The 22,448-nt window shown below is 35.5% G+C and overlaps 2 protein-coding genes across 2 annotated transcripts; one reads left to right on the top strand and one right to left on the bottom strand.

The window, feature by feature from the left end:
* Positions 1-3,225: 3,225 nt before the first annotated feature.
* On the top strand, positions 3,226-6,895 carry LOC120200839. The gene is made up of 12 exons (XM_039201588.1): positions 3,226-3,633; positions 3,940-4,004; positions 4,171-4,243; positions 4,417-4,435; positions 4,741-4,860; positions 5,232-5,301; positions 5,654-5,697; positions 5,775-5,816; positions 5,975-6,034; positions 6,152-6,219; positions 6,589-6,646; positions 6,725-6,895. The coding sequence occupies exons 1-12, from the start codon at positions 3,314-3,316 to the stop codon at positions 6,812-6,814; spliced, it is 1,029 nt and encodes a 342-aa protein (XP_039057519.1). The 5' UTR covers positions 3,226-3,313; the 3' UTR covers positions 6,815-6,895.
* A 717-nt stretch (positions 6,896-7,612) lies between these two features.
* Positions 7,613-8,658, bottom strand: LOC120200838. The gene has a single exon (XM_039201587.1). The coding sequence runs from the start codon at positions 8,602-8,604 to the stop codon at positions 7,762-7,764; it is 843 nt and encodes a 280-aa protein (XP_039057518.1). The 5' UTR covers positions 8,605-8,658; the 3' UTR covers positions 7,613-7,761.
* Positions 8,659-22,448: the final 13,790 nt, after the last annotated feature.

The following is a 22,448-nucleotide window of genomic DNA, read 5'->3' as shown; positions in this document are numbered from 1 at the left end:
GCCGCACGCGCCGCCACACGTCGGCAGTGAGTGTGGGGCTCGTTTGACCCAAGGAAAATTCCAGAAACCCGTTTGCCCGACCCTTCTGTCTGACCCGTTGACTTACCTGAACCGTTGACTTTGGTCAAAGTTGACCGGTCAGACCGTTGACTTTGACTGAAAAAGTAAAATGTTTGAAAAGTCCTATTTTATGTTATTTAGCAATCTACGCCCGATTTTGAAATCTATTTTGCCAAATTCTAACCAGGAAGCCTCCAAATTGGCCGTTAAACCCAAATATGCTTAAGTAATTAAATGTTTTAATTTTGGAAAAATTAAAGACTTGTGACTAATAAATTGTTATTGTTTGAAGGTACTAGAGACTTGACTGACCGTTCGCCAGCTCGACCCAGCTCTTCTCGATCCGTTCAGCCACGGGAGTCTATAGTCACTCGTATGAACCGTGAACTTTTTGAATACCCTATTTAAAAATATTACTTCGATATTAACTCTGATTGCTATGAATTAGGTTCGAGCACTGTAGTAGAGCGTGACGAGGCCGGTGCTCAGTAGTTTTACTTTGTGGCCTATTTTACGAGGTGTATTCCCTATGTGCTATTTGATGATTTTATCTGGTTTGATTTATTATATATATATATATATATATACTGAAAGTTATGATTTAATGGATGATGGTTCATGAACTATGATGGAATGATATGTGATACTTGAATGATTGTTTTCACTGGATGGTATTATTTTACCGATTACAGATCATGGAAATATTTGCTTGTTATGTGAAATATATTATGGGGATATTATCTGGGTAGGTTGGAGTATGGATGTACAACCCTGATCAAGCTGATAAATCCTTACGGACCTAAGGCGACTCTTGGGTAGACTTTCAGGCCCCAAGATGTTCCCTTAGGTTGGCTCTTTATACCAATGGGTATAAGGTTGCCCCATGGACGCAGTTCTAGGGAATTGCATATGGTATAAGGGAAGAGGGTATACTACATGATTTAATATCTTATGTGTTATCAGGATTTTCATGATACTTTACTGGACTATTACTTGATGATTTTTCATATAATGTTTTCATTGCACTAATGGGACACACTTAGCCCTAGCTCACTTTTTAAACTGGTTTCCCCTTTCAGATACTTGTGGTAGGCACCGATTCAGACACTCGGAGGATCGACACATTATAGAAGAACTTTTTGTCGTAATGTTTCTATCTTTCGAATTGCTTTTAATTATGTGACATGGCCCTATATTTTGAAAACTCGTTTTATGATGATGATGATGTTTATGGATTTTGCTACTATACTTCAGGTTGATGACATGTTTTGTTTCATGCAATTGTTTTTTTTTAGTTTTATATTTAAGAGTTAAATTTTTATCGTTATTTATTTTACTTTTATGAATATAAATTGTAATATGGTTTTAAATTATCGAATAACGTCTTAGAAAAATGTTTTAAAAAACTTTAATGTAATTCACTAGACTTGATCGAAACACATAGGCTAGGTCTAGGGATTACAAATGACATGTTTCGAGTTTGACATGGACTAATCCAACTTAAACTCTCTTTTCAAGAAAATGGAAAAGTTTTGTAAGTGGTTTATACTCTTCATTTTGATCCCTGACAATATTTTGTTAATTTAACCCATAAGCGTTATGTTTTTTTGTTCAATTAACAATAATAGCTTGTCGGCCCATGCCAATTGCACAAAGCCTATCACATTCAATTCTGGACTTTTAACTTGGAAGTTCATTGGGTATTATTTCCAAACATTATTTTATTCTCAGTTTTTTCACTATTAAAATGTTTTGGGTTTTTGATAAAGTTTTTTTTATTATTATTATATGAAACTGATTTTATGTTTGAATGAAAAAAACCTTGGTTAAGGATTCAATAATTTGATGAATTACTACAAGATCAAATGTGATTCTAATCAAGCACAATTAGTCGGTTGATTAAGCTACTTATCTTTGTTCCCTTATATTTTTTTAAGTTATGAGTTTTAGACTCATTACTCTCCTTTCTTCCTCTTGAATTCTCCTTCCATTTTTCTATAAATAAGATCGGAATTAGATTTATAATTTATCAAAAACAAATATGATTCTTTATAATCCATCTCGAATTTTTTTACCTTATACTTAGCCAAGTTATTATTTTTTGAACTGTGTAATATCCTCAATACTATCTTAGTAAAGTAATCTGCGCATGATTCCTTAATTAAATTTTATATTTTCAGTTAATAAATATAGTCTTTCTTTATATTTATCTCTATAATCTATTCATATATATTTTTGTTCTAGTTTTTTATTGGATTTTCAACCTTTTTCTCATATAGTCCTTGTATAATCTATTATACAAATCTAGTTTCTTATGTCAATGATTATAAGAAAATATTCTAATTATATGTTTAGTTTACTATTATAGTTATAATCATTCATTATAATTCTATATATTTTTTCTTTTAATAAATTAACTACTTCTATTAAATAAATAAATATTATCTTCTTATGGCTATTTTTTAAAATCTATAATTTTATTCAAAAAAAAAGAAAATTTTAAATTACAATAAATATTTATAATCATAATCGTAAGTTAAAGATATGATTTGGACAATTTCCTATAATCATTAAAACAAAACTAGCAATTTAAGATCACATAAAGACCATATAAGGAAATATTAAAATTTAACCAAGAAAACTCGAACAAAGATCGATACAAACAAATCTGATCGCATCGGCAAACTAACCACAAAAAGGATCAAACTACTAGAAGACCAACAACAAACTACAAATCAGACTTGAGCGACGCGAAAAGCTATCCACAAATATATAACGGGTTTTTCAAATAATTTATCACGATGACCAGATATCATTTCAATACATAATGAAAATGAGTGTTCCAAACAATTTAATATTTAAGGAAAATTGTGTCTAACAGAAATCTTAAGGCTTCATTTTTGGCTAATAGATGATAGCACTAATTTTGATATTGACTATCTAACGTATCTTCGTTGATATTTCTTATTTTTCTTTTATTTTTAGGAATTGTTATGAATAATTTACACGAGTTTTTTTTATGGCAATAGAAATCATACCATTCAATCACGTTGAAGACGATGTCATGTCCTTGTTGCCTCACCTGTCGCGGTCTTTATCTTGTCCCAACTTAAAACAACGACAACAACTTTTCCCACTTCTCTGGTTTCACAACAACCACTCCTCTTCCACCCCACAAAAAAGGGGAAAAAAACGTAATTGATTTCTCTTGGAAACACGAACTGCAAACGAAGACCTTACACTGAAAAACAACATGGTGGTGGGAGTTTTCAACGTTAACATCCCCCGAATTCCGCTTTTCTCGCCATCCCCCTTGCGTAAACAATCAAGGGCGCCTTTCATTTCCATTAAAGCCTCCTTAGAGTCCTCAAATTCCCAAACCAGTACCAAGGAAGAAGAAATCCCAGGCTCCGTTTCTTCTTCTTCGTCGGCAGCAACAACGTTTGCTCCTCCTCCGGACTTCAAGGCGCCAGAGCCAAAGCGGTTTGCTGTTAGACCAGACAAGACTTGGGAAATTGCTGGGGCAGCTCTTGCCTTGTTCTTCCGGTTTGGAACGGGTGTTTTTGTTTCTGGGTATTATCCCTTCTTTTCATTTCTCCATTTGTTTGTTTATTTTATTGGTGGGTTGATACCAAATGGAATGAATTATTTATGTGGGAATTGGGATGAATTTGAAATAGTTGTAAATGTCGGCTTTTAGATATGAACGAATAAGATTGAAGATTATCAAGTTGAATTACTTAACTGAAATTTTGTTGTAATCAACGTTTACAAGCAAAAAATTCTTGTAGGCTGTATTTGTGGCACTTCACTTAATGATTCATGTCAATGGCATTGGATTGGACTATTAGATAACTAACTATCTTGTATCTGTGGCAGCTATTCCGCATCTATTGTTTCTGAGAATGAAATTCCACCTGGACAATATTCTTTAGAATTAAGAGGTATGGATTAATTTTTCTTTGGTTTCATTTCCTTATTTCTCGGCAACATTTTGTCAAACATCTGATCGGAGTCTGAATTTTGATCGCGAAGCAAGGCTTTCATTTTGTCTAAACAGTTTCAAATTTAATAGCTCAGTGTTGATCTGATGATAGGCTTATTTAACAGGCTCTAAGGTAAAAGAGACATCAAAGATAGGCCCTCGTCCAGAGAAACCTATTGAGATATATGAGTTTGAAGGGTACTTACTGCTTAATTCCCATTTGTTTGTTTTCCCCTGTGGATAACCTTTTTACCCTTTATTCTAAACACTGGTTTTTCATGTTTCTATTCTTATGAGTTATGAAGATTGACTCTTGTGTGTTCTTTTTTTTCTGTAAAATAATGGATGATGCGGACTGCCTGCTACTCCAGTTGTCCATTTTGTCGAAAGGTAGTTAATAATCTGCTTCTATTAGTCTTTTTCAACTTCAATCGCATCCAACAATAAACATACCGTTTAATATGACCGGAAGATAACAGGGATCATGGTTCTAATTGCGGATACCTATACTTCCCCAAATGAGACTTGTATTAAACTATGCTTCTCGAATTTTCCTAATAAGTCTTTAGTTGGAACTAGATCACCAAGCATGATGAAAGGTTCATGATAAAACTCCGGCGTGTTCCACTTAACATATTACTGAAATCATAATCGGCGAACTTCATGTTTTAGATTGACGTTTTACTAATGTACAGGTTAGGGAAATTGTTGCAGTTTTGGATCTCGATGTTCTGTTTTATCCATGCCCCAAAAATGGTCCAAATTTTCGTCCCAAGGTTGATGAGATGGGCGGAAAGCAGCAGTTCCCCTACATGGTTGGATGCTATTTCTTTCTTCTGCTCCACATCCTCTTTCTTAGTTTACCATTGGCTAAAATAATACATATGAACCCCTAAATTTCACCATTCTTTGAAGTAAGACCTTGTTCTTTTATTGTACCCAAATAAACTCTTAACCTTCAATTAAAGGGTAAGGCGTTATTTGGACGTAATAAGAGCGTAAGGGCTTAATTACAAGAAAAGGTAAAGTTCAAGGACTTTTTTTCCTTATATTAGCCTTCACCTTTACCCCTGGTTTGGTGCTTGAGATTTGCACTTATGTTTGTATTTAAACAGCCATTGAATTGGCATTAAAAATTGTGATGTAAAGTGGGAGTTCAACTTGGAACATTTGTTTCTGGTTTCAGGTGGATCCAAATACGGGCATTGCCATGTATGAATCAGATGAAATAATAAAGTATCTAGTCGAAACATATGGTATGTGTGGTTACATCTATACACTACGGTTGTGTTTCTTCTATTTCTTGGTTGATCAATGGATCATATTTGTGGATGTATCTATGTTCGATACACAATTGTAGTCTGTTTTTATATTGGTGTATCGTGTTCGTGTAGTTGCTTTCTGTTTTTCTTTTCCGAGTGGTCTTCTATAAAGTCTGTTTCGATACTTCTTCTAGGTTGAGTTACTTGTGCAACATGTCTTGATTACTTCCTCCTCTAGGCTGGTTTATATATAAGATGTCTCGAAATTTTAAGCTTACGTTTTTGTTTCTTAGTAACTTAGTATGCCATATCCCCCGATTGATCTGTGTGTTCTTTTGTGTTTTAGGTGATGGAAGTGTTCCTTTCATGCTATCACTTGGTCTATTGACGGTTGGTAAACTTTCTTATAATAGATTTTGTCTCTCTGTGAAATGTTCAATATTTTTTTTCTTTTGTTGGTGTTGCAGACATTGACAGCAGGATTTGCAATGATTGGTCGAATGGGAAGGGTGAGACGGATATTAAATTCATATTTTATTACGTTTTGAAGATGTCCGGAATTATTTGCCAAATTTTTTTGCATCATTAACATGCTTATTTGTCAAAGAAATTATTCTAAATTTGCTGCTTTCTGGAAACACCCTAAATACGAACTTACGTTAAGCAGGGAAATTCCTACACCCCATCAAAATTGCCTCCTAAGCCACTCGAGATATGGGCATATGAGGTATTTTTCTATTAATTTTTTAATATATGTATGAATGGTGATTTAGTTCCTTATCTAAATGCATGGGAACTACATTTTCATGTAACAAAAGTTAAATTACTTTTATTTTCCTCTAAGGGTTCTCCATTCTGTAAGATCGTGCGAGAAGTGCTGGTAGAATTAGAGTTACCACACATTCAACGCAGGTAAATTCCTAAGCTGCTAGATTTTATTAAAACCGTCATCTTTAAACATATGTTAATGGTCCATGAAAAATCAGTGTTTACTTGAACTCTAATTTTAACAACATATGCATGTTTGCTCGATCAATGCTTTGGTTAAAAAAAAAAGTTTATGCACATGCCAAATATTCAGCTTCAGATGTGTGAATAACTTGAGATACATCAAGCATGTCTTGCCTACTAAGTTTCCTTGCAGTATTAACCATGATCATCTTCATTTTTTCATTTGCAATGGTGGAAATATTTCCACGTTGATGGATTGGCATACCCTTTATATGTATTCATTTAAGCACCAAGAGACGGTACTGATTTATTATTTTTGTCATCTATCAGTTGTGCTCGAGGCAGCCCAAAACGGCAGATCCTGTATGAGAGAGTTGGACATTTTCAGGTAATACAATGCTTTTCTGAACAAATTTGCATATCTAGAAAAGTAGGTAGTAATTTGGAGGAGGAAATTGGTTGGCAGGTACCTTTTTTGGAAGATCCGAACACAGGGGTGCAGATGTTTGAAAGTGCAGAAATAGTGGAGTACTTGAAAGCTACCTATGCTCAATAAACTATTACTCTATACAAAGATTTGTATCAAAGGAAGAAAATTAGTGATTTTTAGAGTTAATAATATCAAAGTGACACTAAACTAGTCAAACATTATAAACCATCCACCGTTACAGTCAACAATTTCTGCATATGGAGGGAGATTTTGAATACTTAGCATGCGGAGACTATGTAAAATTTAAACCCACTTTAAAACATGAAGCCTCAACTCAACCCCTCCTGCAGATATAAAACATAGGATAAACTACATATTTAGTCACCTTACTTATGTTTTGATTTTGTTTAATTCAACCGTCTTTAAAAAATAAATAGAATTGTTGACATAATAATTTTCGTCTTTTTATATTATCTTATGATGACATATCAATATTATAATTAATTTTTTAACGACATGTGATCAAAATGTAACATTTAATATGATTTTAAAAATATAATTAGGTGACCAAAATACAACTGTAAAAATAGGTAAAAGATTAAATATATAATTTATCCTAAAATATATTACAAAAGGTTCTCTATTGAATGTATATAAACCACATTACCAATGAGTGGATAAAAACATAGAAATGATTTTTAAAAATAAATTCAACAAATGATTGAGAATAGTACTGAAAAAATTAAATACGAATTCATTAGTTTCAGTCTTTTTATTATTATTATTATCTTCAATACTATGAGTAAAAACAACATTAAATGCCTAGAAAATTTGATAACGAGTATTAACTACACACGGTTGTTTTGAAGTTCTATTATAGTTACAAACAATCCAAAATCTATCTACAAAACTATAAAACCAAATCAAATTTTCAATAAAACGTGGAAATTGGAAAAATTATGTTGTGTTTTTACCTCCACAAAGCGTCGGCAAATCCTTCCACGTCACCACCGGAGATATTTTAAGCACCAGGTGGGACCTACAAGTTACCCACCACGACTGCAGACCCTTTCCTATGGCTCACCACAAACTAAGCAAGCTGGTTCGGATCTCCTACCAGATACGAACCGCTTCATTCCACCTATATTGACCGGTCCAGTCTCCGCAATTTCAGTCTCTGAACTTAATGTGGAGTCGCCTGCATCCGCCGGCAATCGGGACCTGATGCTACTGTCCCCTGGCGACGACACCGTTTCTGGAAGAGTGTGAGGTTCACGTGCTTTACCACTGCACCCAAATATGGCACGAAAACTCGAAAAGAAACCGCTCCCCGTTCTTGTTGTTTTGTTTTTAACTGTTTCGACTCCGGCTGATTTTTGGCGGTTCTTTTTAAATCGGCGGTTCCGGTCTCGTTTCGATCTCACTCTTCCCATGCAAGAAACCTTAGGGGAAGATGGTTCGAAGACGGGCGGATCCAATTTAACCGAGCCGGACCGTTTAGGAAACAATCTAGAATTTTCAGGCTTGGTATTCTTCCTGTTCTTTGTGTCCACGAAGCAAGATTTATGCGGTTTCGGTAATCCGAGGATGGAAGGTTTAGATTTCCTTAAAGAAAAGCGTTGAGAATTGGGAACTAAGTTCGGATTAGGATTAAGATTTGTGGAGTTGGAAAAAGAGTTCCGTTTCTGCGAGTTTTTCCGTTCGTAAAAAGCGTAGCTGTCGACCCAATCGAGCTCGGCGTCTTTTGATAGCAAAAACGATTCTGGCGGGAAATCCGGTGGGATTTCTTCTTCGAGAGGCTTCTCCGCCGTGTGGATGCGGCCGTCGGAGGAGTCTCCTTCAGTGTTTGTTATTGTCTCGCAGACAATTTTGTTGTCAAAGGCGGAAACGAGGGTTTCCAAATTGCCCTGTCGCATTATACGGAGGCTTAAACCTAGAAAAGGAAAGAGAGGAAGTTTTGGAGAAAATCTATTTACGAAGGCAACTTCATTTTATTGCGGAGAATAGAGAGCCAGAAATTGATATTTGAAGGGAGAATTTTCAACCATTGTTCACCACTCACTGCATTTATTTGTTGAGAACATTATAAATTTACTCACTGAATTTAATTTTATTTTTTCTTATTTTATTTTAGAAATAGGCATGGGACTCGAATTCGACGAGTTTTGACTCGACTCGATCTGGTCGGGTTTTTAAAAAAAAAATCAGATTGGGTCGGGTTCGGGTTTATGGTGAAAAATATCCGACCCGACCCGAAAAATTATAATTTTACATTATATATTTAGGAATAATTACAATAATATTCATATATATATATTATTTTTCAATTAAATCACTGTTTTTATTAAATAAAAATAATATTTTTTATTGTTTCGGATCGGATTCGGGTTTAGTGAAAAAAAATTGGGCTTTTAGGTCATTGTCAACGATGATCGACGATGGCTATCACGATGGTCAATTGCGATAAAAGGTGGTCGAAACTTAAATAGCTTGAGAGTCAATGGCAAGAATAAAGAAGAAGAAGGGGAAGAGAAGAAAAGAAACAAAATGAAGAGAATTTTGAGTTTTTATATAGATGCAAAACGTCGTCATTTTAATATAAATTTATTTTTTTTCAAAATGATGTCGTGTGTCATGTCATAACGCTGTTAAATAATTAACAACAAAATAATCAAAATAAGAGCAATATCAAAGCTCAATAAGTAAGTTTAAAAAATTGAACGTACAGTGAGTGGAATTAAGAGAGAGTAAAGCTGGGAGAGTAAAATTGTAATTTACCCTTATTTGTTTTATAAGATCTAATCTTATTAATTTTTATTATTATTATTTGGTGATTGGAATTTTGAAACAAAAAATATGAGTTATTCTCATTCGGATGGATTTAAATTTAATATAAAAAATTGATAATCAGATTTTTTTTGGTAATTATATAATTAAAAATGGTATTGTAAAAGATAAATTTAACATAAATTTTAATAATATTATTTTTAGATTTAAATTTTAATTTTTTAAAAATAGAAATAAATGTACTAGACTCCAAATATATGAAAAATGCATAGACTTGAAATATATTTTAACTTTAGATCTATTCCTTATATTATTAAGCTAAATAATATGTGTGTGTATATATAGTAATAACTAAATTTCAAAAATTAATAAATTTAAACCTAAGATAATTAAAGATAAGATAAAGAAGTAGTAATTAATATAACCCCTGTAGACACTAATTTCCGTCCATATTTTTTATTTTATACATATATACACATATATATTATACAGTTTGCAAATTGTTTTTGAAAATACATATATAATATATAGTTTAAAACATTTTTGAAAATATGTATATTATATAGTTTTTAAAATATTTTTGAAAATTATATAATATATAGTTTTTGAAAACGTTTTTAAAATATATATAATATATACTTTTGAAAACGTTATGAAAACATTTATATAATATATAATTTTTAAAAAACCATTTTGAAAATATATTTTTTGAAAATATATAATATATAGTTTTTGAAAACGTTTTAAAATATATATAATATATACTATAATTTTTAAAAACCATTTTGAAAATATATATAATATATAGTTTTTAAAAAAAAACATTTTAAAAATTTATATATTATATGTTTTTGAAAACGTTTATATATATATATTATTATTATTTATTTTTATTTTTAATTTATTTATTTCTCATTTATTTTTGTGCAGGGTCCATGTCTAAGATCTGTCCAAGTCCAGGGTCCAACATTGGGCTTGATCCAGCCCGGTTAGGTTTAGGGTTTTCACAACCCTAACATCAGCCTTGTCACAGTGCCGCATAGGAGGTTCCAGAAGCATGGAGCCAAGCAGTCAACGCCCAGCGCACATTTCGGCCGCACCAACGGGACTGAACCATCCTGAGGCGGCCGGTACCATGAACTGGAAGATCGGAACAAGCAACAACCCACATCCCGTTATTTTCGGGAGCCAAACAACCAACACCGGGGCTATAAAAAGCCCCCGGTGAGGCCGACAGGGGGGAGGACACAGAACCAAACGGAGAGTACATAACGGTAGGTCGAGAAACAACAGACCATCATCGGTACCACAACAGATCATCCACAGAAAACCAGAATCATTGAACCACATGACCAACACGGTCAAAAACATCAACCATCACTGAACTCACGAGAGAACCAACAAGCACAGTAACCAAACAAGACTCCATCGAGTCAACAGTACATCAAAAACCTAAAACAACCCAAAATAACCAAACACAAAACCAACCAAACCCAAGTCAAACAACACAAACATCAAAGCAACGACCAAGGCCAAAAGACCCAGATCGTCAAAGCATCGGAAAAACGAAAGGTTTTTTACGAAAAGGTAAAAAGGCCGAAGCTTTTTTTACCAGATCTACGCCGAGGGGACCCGATTTTGGGTGATTGGGGCTCGGATTTGTTTTTAGAATGGTTAGAGAGTGTTTGGTGAGGATTTGGGTTGGCCCGGCCGCCGAAGCGACTGAGAGCGGCGGCCAGAGCGACTGAGAGCGGCGGCCGGGGCTACACCGGTGGGGTAGGGTAGAGAGAACGCAGAGAGAATCTCTGTTCTCTCATTTGAAGAGAGAGGGAGCCCAGGAGCAAATGAGAGGTTTTGACGTTATTTTACTCTCTCATGGGCCTTTTATACTGCTGATGAAACGACGTAGTTTCAGTTGGGGGGCATTTATGTATTTTTCTCACGGGTAAACTCGGTCCTCGGCTATCAGGTTCTGTCATATTTGTAATTTGGTCACTAAATTTTATTTTTCGGTATTTTAATTTGGAATTTTAATTTGTTACGCTTATATTTTAGTCCCTAAGTTATATATTTCCGAATCTGGCCCAAGGTTTTATGCAAATTTTATTTTGGTCACTAATTAACATCATTTTTTTATTATTATTTTTAACCCTTTTTTTATTTATTCAATTTCGATTTTTTTTATTTTATTATTCTATTGTTTTGTTATTTATTTATTTAATGTTTAATTATTATTTTATCATCTAACATTTTTCGACGTTTTCAGTGGTAATTTTCAACCGATCAAAGGTAAGCAATTCGAATCGAGTAATTTAAATTTTAATTTTAATTTTTAATTCTTCGCAATCAAGACAACCGGCAAATTAATTGGTACCGACAGGATGGTTCAAGGGTGTTAATCCTTCATTGACCGTAACCGACTCCCGAACCCGATTCACTTCTGGTAAAACGCAGATCAGGTAAGATGGTATCCGACCTACCTAAATCCGTTTTAAAATGGTCGGTGGCGACTCCAATTCGTTTAATCCAAGTCGAAGCCCAATTCCGGGGCCCAAACCGAAAGACGGTTGCGACAGCTTGGCGACTCCGCTGGGGACAGGTAAGTGAGTCAGGCCAGAATTAATTTTCGGTTGTCTTTTTGTGCGAAAATGGTAAATTTAAATTTTAATTTATTTATTTGATTCGGATTATTTACCTTTGATTATTTTTTCAAATAAATAGTTGTACTGACATTTTTTTCAATGGTTTCAGATTTTTTAAAAGTTTTCATCTCTGGCTCTATACCCGAGCTCCAAACCCTTTTAAGTGGGGGTGAAAGCGACGCATTCGTGTGAATTTATTCACCGCATATGCCTAGCAAGTAGCCTTCGGGATTCATATACTATATGTCTTCGTGTGAATTTATTCACCGTGCGGGCATAAGGGAATGTGTCCCCTCGAGTTTAACTTAGTCCACACAAGCCTGTGATGGGTTTAGGACTAAGGGTCTGGTAAGCCCAAGGGGGCACCGACAAGGAGAACTCGAGTACCTTTTTAGAACCTAAACCGGGAGAGTGCAGGGAATTAGAGCCCACCCCAAAACCTCATTCCAAACCCTAGGCTGTTTTATTTCCTACTTTATTTTCTGCTCAAAACATGCGAACTAAACAAATATGCGGTTAGGATTTGTTTGAAATTAGCATGCGGGATAGAGATCATGTCCGGGTAGGAATTAAAGCATGTGGGGTAGATATCATGTGGGGTAGGATTTTTTCATTTTTATTATTGTTTTGATTTACCTCACTAACCCTTTTATTTTTTGTTCTCTTTTATTTTGTGTTCATCGTTTGCATCATTTAAAACGATGTGTTGATCCACCAAAAATGTGTTTGTTAAACATGAATAATCTGCATTAATGGACAAATGGGTTATAATACAAAGAGATAAAAAAAAACTCAGAAGTCCAACCATGGGCAAAGAATACTCAAAGGTAAAGTTGCAGGGGCAATACGAGGAAAAGGTCACTGACCCGGTCGCTCCTTTCGAAAACTACAAGAACAAGATGGTGAAACACTAGCTGAGCTGGATGCCATTACTGACGAATTCAAGAGGCAAGCTTCGGATTATTTCTCTCGATGGAAGGCTCCAATGACACTTTCGTTAGAAACAAGCTCGGTAGAAAGTGAAAGTCGAAGATGCAGTCCTTCGAGATCTTTTTTTTTTTTGGGGCAAGCATCTCATTATTTGCACATTTTAGCCAAAGGAGCCGGGATGGTGCGACAGGATATTCAACTAGTGAAAAAGACGAATTAACTTGTCAGAAGATGTACAAGATTTGTACCATCAAAAAGAGTTTTTTTTTATCTCTTCAGACGTAACACTTTTGTCACCAATAAGGGTTATTCAGAATAACAGGCACATTTTTTGGATCAATGCCTCGGACATTTCATGCATCACATATTTAGACATTTTGCATTTCTTATTTTCTTGGCATTTTGTTATTTTCTTTGCATTCACATTAACTAATATATACATGTCTCATCAAAAGGAGTAAATACTGGATACACCGCCTCAAGTATTGGACACACCTCATCCACATAACACTCGTTTGAAGAAGAAGAGGATGGAAGCCAGAATTACACAAATCGAGGAGAATATGTTAAAACTACAAAAGGAGCTAGAAGACAAAATAAACCAGAACAGTCAAAATACTCTAGAAACAATCACAAAGAACCAAGAGTCCTTGGTTAATCAGATCGTTGCCAAGTTAATTGGCCTACAACAGACCAGTGCGCCTGGGGCAGGTTCATCGGAAGGGGTAACTATACAACCTACCCCACAAGTGGTTATCTCACCTGAAATCTTACCAGAACTTCGAGGGGACTCATCTGCTGCAAAATCAAAGCCCTTGTCCTCTGTATTTAACCCTAGGAACAATCCGGGTTATTACCATGTACCGGATTTGGATGAAGAGGAAAAAGCGAGGAAGATGGAGGAAAAAATCAAACAATTGGAGGACCAAATGAATATAGTCAAAGGAGACCGTGACTACCATGAAATCGATGCAACGGAACTTAGTCTAGTCCCGGACTTGGTTCTTCCCCCGAAATTTAAGTCCCCGGAGTTCGAGAAGTTTGACGGGAATAGTTGCCAATCCGCTCACATCACCATGTTCTGCCGAAAGATGACAGGATATGGAGGAAACGACCAACTCCTGATCCACTGTTTTCAGGATAGTCTGTCGGGCTCATCCATTCGGTGGTACAACCAGCTCAGCCGATCAAATATCAAGACCTGGAAGGACCTGGCCAAGTCATTTCTGGAACAATACAAGCATAACAATGATATAAGGCCAGATCGAGTTATGCTACAAAACATGGAAAAGAAGCATAACGAGAGTTTCAGGCAGTACGCACAAAAATGGAGGGACTTGGCTGTACAAGTTCATCCACCGTTAGATGAAAAGGAAACTCGGAAACTTTTCGTGCAGACTCTGAAGGCTCCATACTTCGGGCATCTGGTGGCGATCACATCAGGAAGCTTTTCAGACTTGGTTATGGCCGGAGAAATGATTGAGTCGGCCATAAAGCAAGGCAAGATTAAGGATGGGGAAGCCAGTAAGAAGCCTCCTATGAGGGAGAAGGATGGAGAGGTTAACAACATCAAACACTCCAGCAAAGGTGTTACAATCTCCAGCCCAAAATCAACTGCGGCTGTACCGTTAGGTACTTCTAAACAAGAGTCCAGGAGGGAAAGGGAACATTTCAACCCTATTCCCATGACCTACAAAGAGCTTTACCAGCAACTTCTTGACACCCATGTGGTGTCACCATATCCAGTAGAACCCATGAAGCCCCCATACCCCAAGTGGTATGACGAGAATGCGTATTGTGAATATCACGGCGGAGTCCCAGGGCACACAATTGAGAACTGTTACGCATTTAAGAGGGTCGTACAAAAGATGCGTAACCAGAACTGGATCGACTTCAACAACTTGGAGGCATCCAAGTGAGGAATATCATTTCATCATTTGAGGCATTCTGTTTGACTTTGTTTTTCTTCCATTTTTTTTCTCAAGTTTTTGTAAGAACATTTTAATCAAATGTTAAGCAATGGATCATATTTGCAAATTTGTAATTCTTTGCATATTATTTGAATTAAGAAACTCTGTAAACGGTTCAAAGTTACGAATCTTTGACGAAGTAACATGATTTAAAACAAGGACTTTGACCTTATCCAGAATATACCCTCAAACACCATACCCCACTCTTGGAATTAACCAATATACCCTTTTCCTTTCGTAGGATGCGGACAACACGGGGCATCATTTGCATATGACAATTACTATGTTTTTTATTTAAGACGTTCAATGACGATGATGATCTTTACAAATGAAAGAGTCGAGTAGGTGAATCCAGTTTAGGTCAGTTGCTTGAAAATTGAACTCTAAAGATGAAATTTTTGACTTTCAACAAATACCTAGGCTATAACAGGTTCTTCTTGACAATCTTAAGAAATTAAATCTGTAAAAACTGAGCTATTCCGCTAAGGCAATTGGTTATAGAGGAAACTTGAAAGCCCTGGCCTTATGAGTAGATTACGTTCAAACCATGACATTGCTCGGACACTTGGCAATTCGGTGTTTGCTCCACTGCTCTTGTCAGGCTAAAGACTCTGTGATGAGATGAACCCTTCAGTTAACTTGATAAGAGTGATTATAATATTAAGTTGTCCCTCTAAGGCAATTGGTTAAATACCCCGGCTTTATGGATTCAGCTAGCCAGATAATGACAAGTTAAATCAAATTTATCTAAGCAAGAAATTTTCGGTGAAATGGACTAAGGGATTTAAGGAACACCTGTTATAGTCAACTACACACGAGCACCCAAGAATTTCATTTTTAGACTGATGTTTCTGCACTACCTTTGTTAGAGGAGCCTACAAAACTTGAACAAATGAAAGATTTCGGAGAACCGAAATAGAAGGCCTAGTAATTGATTAAGTTAGTTGCATCATTTTGTCCGTGCCTAATCGAAATGCCAAAGTATGGTTCGATATTTCAAAAAAATGACATTTTTTTACCAAAACCTTAGAAAGGAGGCCAGACTAAAGCCAACTCATCCATTTGAACATTTGTCAAAGAGCTGTAACTCTGAAAACGTTAAAAGAGCTATTGATTCCTTTGATATTCTTTGAACTCACGTTTATAATTTGATTCAATTGCGAATAATATTTTACAGCATTTTTATCATTTTCTCTCCTGAAACAAGAAAAATGAGAAAAACATTTTCAAACAGAACAATCTCGGATATGAAATGTCTGTAAAACCCAAGCTCGAGAAGCAAATGGGGCACGATCGATTCCAAGGACCAGATTGGCAGACAAAGCACGAGACTCCATCCAAGAAATAAATCATAATTCATTCATGATTGCATGCATCTTAGACATACCTAGGTGCATCACATCCATCATTTTAGCATGCATAATTTTGCAGCTTTCAGAGTCAAGCTTCGACTTCAGGATGAAGGCTACTCGACTTGCAGGCACCTTTAAAGAACAATGGTGTAACTCAGCAGCAAGAAGCTACACCTCAATCGACTTTACATATATACAGATCTCAGAACCAATTTCAGATGGGTTCGAGAACCAATTCAGATCAAATTCAGTTCAGCTCAACTCAACAATGAGCAACATGTTTTCAGTTAACACTTTCAAGCCAGATTTCAATTCCACGACGGAAGATATCCGGCTGTCAGAATTTATCAGTAGGTTTTCCCAGACCAGCTTAGGGGAACCACCTGAAGAATCATGATCGTTTTTGACCCGTAAAGGGAAGCCATTTTTAAACAAACTATTTGCAGCTTAGCTCAAGGCCAGAAGGGCTATCTGCCCGCCAAGACCTTCGAGTTCGACTACGCTCAGCTCCCAGGCACATCATTTGCAGAATAGCTTAAGTCGAGAAGGGCTATCTGCCAAAGACCCTCGAGTTCGACTACGTTCAGCTTCGAAGGCACATCATTTGCAGTATAACTTAAGTCAAGAAGGGTTATCTGCTAACAAAAGACCTTTGAGTTCGACTACGCTCAGCTCCAAGGCACATCATTTGCAGCATAACTTAAGTCGAGAAGGGTTATCTGCCAACTAAAGACCCTTAAGTTCGATTACACTCAGCTTCAAGGGCATATCATTTACAGCATAACTCAAGGCTAGAAGGGTTATCTGTCACCAAAGACCTTTGAGTTCGACTACTCTCAGCTCCAAGGCACATCATTTGCAGAATAGCTTAAGTCAAGAAGGGCTATCTGCCAAAGACCCTCGAGTTCGACTACGTTCAGCTTCGAAGGCACATCATTTGCAGTATAACTTAAGTCAAGAAGGGTTATCTGCCAACTAAAGACCCTTAAGTTCGATTACACTCAGCTTCAAGGGCATATCATTTACAGCATAACTCAAGGCTAGAAGGGTTATCTGTCACCAAAGACCCTCGAGTTCGACTACGTTCAGCTTCGAAGGCACATCATTTGCAGTATAACTTAAGTCGAGAAGGGCTATCTGCCAAAGACCCCCGAGTTCGATTACACTCAGCTTCGAGGGCACATCATTTACAGCATAACTCAAGGCAAGAAGGGTTATCTGTGACCAAAAGACCTTCGAGTTCGACTACGCTCAGCTCCAAGGCACATCATTTGCAGCATAGCTTAAGTCGAGAAGGGCTATCTGCCGAAGACCCCCGAGTTCGATTACACTCGGCTTCGAGGGCACATCATTTACAGCATAACTCAAGGCTAGAAGGGTTATCTGTGACCAAAAGACCTTCGAGTTCGACTACGCTCAGCTCCAAGGCACATCATTTGCAGCATAGCTTAAGTCGAGAAGGGCTATCTGCTAAAGACCTTCGAGTTCGATTATATTCAACTCAGAGGCAAATCAAGCTTACAGAATAGCTCAATGCAAGAAGGGCTATCTGTCGATAAAACTGTCGAGTTCGATTCTAATCAGAATCACACTACTGTCCGGCTGTAATCGAGATTTTCAAGTCCAGAAGAAGACCTGGGTTAACTGTGCCTCAGTGATAAAAAATCGTTTTCCAGCAACATAGCTTAAGTCGAGAAAAGCTATTTGTCAACAAAGACTTTTCGAGTTCGATTTTATTCAGCTCGAGGGCTTGTCAAGCCAGATGGTGAAGTCAAAGAAATATTTTCCAGCCGAATTTTTAACCAAGGTCCTTAAACTGAGGAAAAGACTGAGGTTGACTACAATTGGGCAATAAGAAGTCGCATTCCGATTCAATTCCATATCATTTCAAGATTGACTTGACTTCACGACGGAGGGGTCATCCGCAGCTCAATCCGACAGGGGGTTTTTCTTCAACCCCACTGAACGAAAATTTGTGTCTTTTTATCTTTGTCCTATTTTTCGTTCCACGAAAAAGGACAAAGAGGGGCAGCTGTAGACACTAATTTCCGTCCATATTTTTTATTTTATACATATATACACATATATATTATACAGTTTGCAAATTGTTTTTGAAAATACATATATAATATATAGTTTAAAACATTTTTGAAAATATGTATATTATATAGTTTTTAAAATATTTTTGAAAATTATATAATATATAGTTTTTGAAAACGTTTTTAAAATATATATAATATATACTTTTGAAAACGTTATGAAAACATTTATATAATATATAATTTTTAAAAAACCATTTTGAAAATATATTTTTTGAAAATTATATAATATATAGTTTTTGAAAACGTTTTAAAATATATATAATATATACTATAATTTTTAAAAACCATTTTGAAAATATATATAATATATAGTTTTTTAAAAAACATTTTAAAAATTTATATATTATATGTTTTTGAAAACGTTTATATATATATATTATTATTATTATTTATTTTTATTTTTAATTTATTTATTTCTCATTTATTTTTGTGCAGGGTACATGTCTAAGATCTGTCCAAGTCCAGGGTCCAACATTGGGCCTGATCCAGCCCGGTTAGGTTTAGGGTTTTCACAACCCTAACATCAGCCTTGTCACAGCGCCGCATAGGAGGTTCCAGAGGCATGGAGCCAAGCAGTCAACGCCCAGCGCACATTCCGGCCGCACCAACGGGACTGAACCATCCCGAGGCGGCCGTACCATGAACTGGAAGATCGGAACAAGCAACAACCCACATCCCGTTATTTTCGGGAGCCAAACAACCAACACCGGGGCTATAAAAAGCCCCGGTGAGGCCGACAGGGGGGAGGACACAGAACCAAACGGAGAGTACATAACGGTAGGTCGAGAAACAACAGACCATCATCGGTACCACAACAGATCATCCACAGAAAACCAGAATCATTGAACCACATGACCAACACGGTCAAAAACATCAACCATCACTGAACTCACGAGAGAACCAACAAGCACAGTAACCAAACAAGACTCCATCGAGTCAACAGTACATCAAAAACCTAAAAACAACCCAAAATAACCAAACACAAAACCAACCAAACCCAAGTCAGACAACACAAACATCAAAGCAACGACCAAGGCCAAAAGACCCAGATCGTCGAAGCATCGGAAAAACGAAAGGTTTTTTACGAAAAGGTAAAAGGCCGAAGCTTTTTTTACCAGATCTACGCCGAGGGGACCCGATTTTGGGTGATTGGGGCTCGGATTTGTGTTTAGAATGGTTAGAGAGTGTTTGGTGAGGATTTGGGTTGGCCCGGCCGCCGAAGCGACTGAGAGCGGCGGCCAGAGCGACTGAGAGCGGCAGCCGGGGCTACACCGGTGGGGTAGGGTAGAGAGAACGCAGAGAGAATCTCTGTTCTCTCATTTGAAGAGAGAGGGAGCCCAGGAGCAAATGAGAGGTTTTGACGTTATTTTACTCTCTCATGGGCCTTTTATACTGCTGATGAAACGACGTAGTTTCAGTTGGGGGCATTTATGTATTTTTCTCACGGGTAAACTCGGTCCTCGGCCATCAGGTTCTGTCATATTTGTAATTTGGTCACTAAATTTTATTTTTCGGTATTTTAATTTGGAATTTTAATTTGTTACGCTTATATTTTAGTCCCTAAGTTATATATTTCCAAATCTGGCCCAAGGTTTTATGCAAATTTTATTATGGTCACTAATTAACATCATTTTTTTATTATTATTTTTGACCCTTTTTTTTATTTATTCAATTTCGATTTTTTTTTATTTTATTATTCTATTGTTTTGTTATTTATTTATTTAATGTTTAATTATTATTTTATCATCTAACATTTTTCGACATTTTCAGTGGTAATTTTCAACCGATCAAAGGTAAGCAATTCGAATCGAGTAATTTAAATTTTAATTTAAATTTTTAATTCTTCGCAATCAAGACAACCGGCAAATTAATTGGTACCGAAAGGATGGTTCAAGGGTGCTAATCCTTCCTTGACCGTAACCGACTCCCGAACCCGATTCACTTCTGGTAAAACGCAGATCAGGTAAGATGGTATCCGACCTACCTAAATCCGTTTTAAAATGGTCGGTGGCGACTCCAATTCGTTTAATCCAAGTCGAAGCCCAATTCCGGAGCCCAAACCGAAAGACGGTTGCGACAACCCCAAAGTAATATAGTCCGGTAAAAAGAGCTAACAAATATGGTCTGCCCATGTGGTATTGAATTCAACCTAGCGTATCATTTTCGCTGTAAACTTAATAATCTTGATTAATAAATAACATAATCAAACGATTTTTCTTTAAAAATTAACATTTATTTATATATTTTAAAAACTCTACAAGATAAATGTATATTATAAATAAAAAATATGAACAGATATTTATATATCGTATACAGTTATAGAAATTCATTTAAATTTAGTATCATAACATTATAAATATTTATAATTAAATTTAAACGAAAACTCGACTCGGAAAAAATTTAAATTAAACTTGAGTTATAAAATATAATTTGTCAACTCAGCCAACTCAAAAAATTTTACTCGACTCGATCGAATACTTATCCCTAACAGAACACTAGAACCTTCCAAAAAAATAATATTAAGAGCTAAAATTAACTTTAAACATATCTCAAATGATGTTAAAACTTGTAATTTCTCTACTTATAATGGTTGTAAATAAAAACAGAAAAAGTAATTGGGACTGAAACAAATAATGAGAAGCGTATGAATGGTGTTCATTCATTAGATAAAAAGAGATTGTACTTTGAATTTAATAGCTTCATGTTTGGTGCAATTAAGGATATAGGTAAATATGGACAAAATGTATTTTCCATCAATGTTTCAGATTATTCTATACATATCATAATATCATCCCAAAAGTTGGATATAAATTATTAATCAAACAATAAGTGGACTTTGTTTTTAGGGTATAATTTTCTTGACAGTCCCTCTTACATATTCTATGCAATGACAGGCACCGAACTATGTCATAATTTTACTATATATATACATATATATTATGTCAATATGTCAAAATGGAGCAGATTAAACATGAATTTCCTGTGGATGGCCTTTCATATATATATATATATATATTCGTTTAGAATCTTTCCTAGTTATTCACATGTTTATAGACATAATTATTTAAATTTGAAACTTCTAATAAAAATAATAATTCTTTCTATCACTAATACCATTCAATAAATTAATGATATTTCATATATATTTGGATAAAGATGAGAGGATATTGGCATATTCTTGATCTTGACCTTTGTAAACAGTGAACATTATGTTAAAAAATGGGCATGCATGGAAGAATGAAAACTAATTAATTGTCATTAAATGTGAAATAAATTGAGGAGCAATGTAGCCATGTGATGTGTCTTTTCTTGTTGCTTCAACCTCTACATAGAAACAGAAACATCCATCAAATTCATGCATATGTCTTACTTCCTTGCATTAAACCTTTCAATCATGCCTCTTTCTATCTGTAATATATATATATATATATATATATAGTTAGACATCAATAATTTAAATTATGGATTTAAATAAGTAGTTTGAGATAGTATTTAGATTTAATATTAGAGTGTTAGGAAAATAATGAATTAATTGAATGATATTGGTGTTAATAATAAATCATGTCACTCGATGAATATATTTATTAATAATAAGTCATGATATTTGGTGAATAGACTTATTAATTTTTCATTTAATGTTGCATCCATTCAATATCTATTAGCATTTTAACAATTCTATTCATCAAATGTCAAGTCTCTTCATCAAATGGTCTTAACATTTAAACTTGTTTTCTGTCATATGATAGAGAAATGTAAGATTGTGTTTGACTATTCACTATTATTGTGCTTATTGTTGTTGTATCCTCGGAGACCGACATTCATCGTTACTCAAAGCATTGAGGAGAAGACAAATATGTCTCAAAGAAACTGTTTATACCATGGTTATCAAAACCGGACCGGCCGGTTCATTCGGTTGAACTGTGAACCGATGGCTTGTCCGGTCTGGTTACCTTACAAAACCGGTCTGGCAATGAACC

This window comes from Hibiscus syriacus, unplaced genomic scaffold (genome assembly GCF_006381635.1).
Source record: "Hibiscus syriacus cultivar Baekdansim isolate YM2019G1 unplaced genomic scaffold, ASM638163v2 tig00006570_pilon, whole genome shotgun sequence".
NCBI classification, from domain to species: Eukaryota; Viridiplantae; Streptophyta; class Magnoliopsida; order Malvales; family Malvaceae; genus Hibiscus; species Hibiscus syriacus.
This window is presented reverse-complemented; position numbering and strand designations above follow the sequence as displayed.

Excerpts from the sequence above, each read along its gene's own strand:
- LOC120200839 (XM_039201588.1), top strand. The coding sequence starts at position 3,314 with ATGGTGGTGGGAGTTTTCAACGTTAACATCCCCCGAATTCCGCTTTTC. Across the intron at positions 3,634-3,939 it reads ACGGGTGTTTTTGTTTCTGG|CTATTCCGCATCTATTGTTT; the intron begins GTATTATCCCTT and ends TATCTGTGGCAG. Across the intron at positions 6,035-6,151 it reads TCGAGATATGGGCATATGAG|GGTTCTCCATTCTGTAAGAT; the intron begins GTATTTTTCTAT and ends TTTTCCTCTAAG.
- LOC120200838 (XM_039201587.1), bottom strand. The coding sequence starts at position 8,604 with ATGCGACAGGGCAATTTGGAAACCCTCGTTTCCGCCTTTGACAACAAA.